General features: G+C 40.3%; 1 protein-coding gene across 2 annotated transcripts in view; it reads right to left on the bottom strand.

The window, feature by feature from the left end:
• The window catches only part of LOC107684549 (histone deacetylase 9-B), a 35,078-nt gene extending 34,719 nt beyond the window's left edge, over positions 1 to 359 (bottom strand). For both annotated transcript variants that reach the window (XM_016480833.1, XM_016480834.1), the window contains exon 1: positions 123 to 359. In XM_016480833.1, the coding sequence (XP_016336319.1) occupies positions 123 to 234 (112 nt within the window). In that variant the 5' untranslated portion in view covers positions 235 to 359. The remainder of the gene's footprint in view (positions 1 to 122) is intronic.
• Between the last annotated feature and the right edge of the window lie 2,776 nt (positions 360 to 3,135).

Below are 3,135 nucleotides of genomic sequence, written 5' to 3'. Positions count from 1 at the left end.
AATACCCACACAGACACAATCTTACAGCAAATCTTGCAGCCCTGCAGGATAAAACTCCACAAGTTCAAGACCCTTCTTATCACAATACAAAAGACTGACAGAGATCTTACAAAAAGAGTCACCTGAGTTGTTGACGTTGTGCATGTCAGCGTAGTGAGGGGTCAGAGGCAGCCGGTGTTTCCCGATGCTGTCTGTGGAGAAACAGGAGTCGGCCTCGTAAATGGTCTGGAGCATTAGTGCTTCAGTTAGTAGCACATCGTCTGCCAGCCCTGCTCTTCCTGTATTGCTGTCAGCTTGTCCCCTCCTCTTCTCTCGGTCTCTCTCTCTCTCTGTTTGTGTGTTTCTCTCTCTCTCTCTCTCTCTCTCAAGAGGACAGGAACATTCGCCCCTGCCTCCTCCTCCTCCTCCTCCTCCTCCTCTTAAGCGACACCCGAAGAGAGACAGAGCTCTCCCTCACTAACACTAAAAAGCTTCACTCCTCCGCTGCTCTGCTCATCTCTTCGATTCTTCTCCAGTCGACACCTAAGTGGCTCTGAGAATCAGCAGGAGAGTCTCTCACACACTCTGCCTCTCTCACTCTCTACACTCTGCCTTCCTCTTGTCCCGACAAAACTGCTTGTTATTTTCTCCCCGATGTGTCAGATTCACTGTTTTTGGTCCTCCCTCCCTCTCAAACAGGTTCTTTTTTGTCTTCCAAGGTGGCTCGCTTCTTAATTGGAGTTGCATTCAGCTCCTGTTTCTGTCTCTCTCCTTCTCGTTTTCCATCAAGTTGCTTGCTGCAGAGAGGAGGAGGCTGATTTGCATGTGAATCAACAAGAGCATGGCCCACAGGTGACAGAAATAGAACAATGGCCGGCTCGGGCTATAAATAGGTCAGGCGCGGTGCGGGGATTGGAGCAGCATTGATGCGTTTAAAAATACCATACCAAACACAGCTGTGGCCCTCATGTACAGCCAGAAGGCATGTCTCTGTGTCTATCTCTCTTTCGGTTTAGTATGCTGTCTATCTTTATCTCTTTTTTCATTTTCTTTCTCACTCTATCTCTCTTCCATTATCATGCCTCTGGCCTCCATAAAAAGACACACTACCAGTTTTTCTGGAGATATAAATATTACCTCCCCACATTTCGCTTGACACGTTGCTGCTCTGAGCCGTGGTGCTGACACTCTCACAGGGTTTATGTGCTCAGCATGCAGAGTAAAATGCAACATTTCTAAGGTTGTCAAAAATGTACATGCATTTCAAATCTTGAATTCAAAACTGAATGGCAATATGAACCATGTATGGTGTATTATATTGATTAAAATAAGAATGCAGGTTGGATAAGACAAAGCAAAGGCACAATATTACAACATGACAAAACATAATATACACTTGAATTAGAAAAAAATAAAAAATAAAACAATTTTATTACAAAAAAAATGTTTCCTAAAATATAATTGCAAGGGTATATTTTCATACATAAAATCTGTGATAACTTATTTATACCATGTAAGAAAAATGTGAAATATTTTATTTTAACACTATTAAATTAACTTCAATTAAATAATCAGTTTTTATAATGTTATTGTGCTAAAGTAATTTTTTTTTTTTTAAGATATTATCTTCTATATATTCTTTCATTTCACTATTGTTAACATGATAAGTTTGACAGCCATGAAAATATATTTTGAAAAAATAAATCTCCATTTTCACAAAATTTTGAACACCACTGAGATAGGAGAACCTACTATGAAGCCATAGTGAGAGGAAAAAGTGAAATGGAAAGAAAAATTATATTTCAATGCTTTTCTGTTCTCTAGCAAAATGTTTGCGATCGCCCAAGAAACTTTGCCTTCACTTGCACACTTTTGAATGAGAATGTGAAAGTTTTGTAAAACAAACTTCCATCTCATATATTTTCCATCACCACAGCCCCACAGAACCTTTTGACTTCCACAAAGAACTTTTGTTTTTAACAGTGTACTGTATGACATATTTTACTGCTGCGTATTACTGATATTAACTATATAGCTCCGCGTTATCGTCCGGGCAGAACTATTGTTCCAGCCACCAAAGACAGATTCACAAATAACCTGCCTTATTTATCTCAACTGCTCTGTGTACCCATAAATACACATGAACTAGATGAAATTACTAGCAACATGGGCACTATCTTCTCTAATACATTAGAAGCTGTTGCCCCCATCAAATTGAAAAAGGTTAGAGAAAAACGTACTGCGCCATGGTACAACAGTAATACTCTGTGACGAGAGGGGCGGGGCCGTGGAAACGGAGCGAGGCCGGTGGAGTAAGTGATAATGCACAACGCCTGCGCCACTCACCGGTCTCGAGTCCCACGGAGGAACTCCGGAAGGATAAAAGGAGGAGTGACAACAGTGTTGGACGAGAGAGGACCAGGCCTGGACTCTATTTTGTGTTTTGGTTCTGTTTGTGCGCGACAGTCGTCTGCGAGGGGCTGTCGCGCTATTTTGTGTTTATTTTGTTATTAAAGTTTTGTTTGAATGTTCGCCGGTTCCCGCCTCCTTCTTCCCGAGCTACGAACGTTGTTACACACCCATTCTCTCAAGAAAAAAAACTCGTAGTCTTGAGCGCAAATGGAGAAAAACTGCATGGAAAAACAATATGTCCAGCTATAGACAGGTTCTAAAAGCTGCCAGGGCCAGGCATATCCATAAATTCATAGAAAATATCCAAAACAATCCAAGGTTTTTATTTAGTACAGTGGCTAGATTAACAAATAACCAGACGCCACCCGATCTAAATATTCCCTCACAGTTTAATAGTAATGACTTTATGAATTTCTTCACTGATAAAATAGATAACATCAAAAATACAATAACAAATGTAGATTTTTTTAGGGTATAATACTTCAGCTTCATTCATCGCACCAAAAGATAAACTGTAGTGCAAGTAGACAAGAAGAGCTAAATAAACTAATCACTACATCTAAACCAACAACATGCCTGTTAGATCCTGTACCCACTAAATTACTAAAAGAGTTGTTACCTGTAGCAGAAGAACCGCTTCTCAATATTATTAACTCGTTGTTGTCTTTAGGTCACGTCCCAAAACCATTCAAGCTGGCGGTTATTAAGCCTCTTATTAAGAAACCACAACTAGATCCTAGTGAA

This window comes from Sinocyclocheilus anshuiensis, unplaced genomic scaffold (assembly GCF_001515605.1).
Source record: "Sinocyclocheilus anshuiensis isolate Anshui unplaced genomic scaffold, SAMN03320099.WGS_v1.1 scaffold225, whole genome shotgun sequence".
NCBI classification, from domain to species: Eukaryota; Metazoa; Chordata; class Actinopteri; order Cypriniformes; family Cyprinidae; genus Sinocyclocheilus; species Sinocyclocheilus anshuiensis.
The sequence above is the reverse complement of the archived record's forward strand: the minus strand, read 5'-3'. Positions and strand labels throughout refer to the sequence as shown.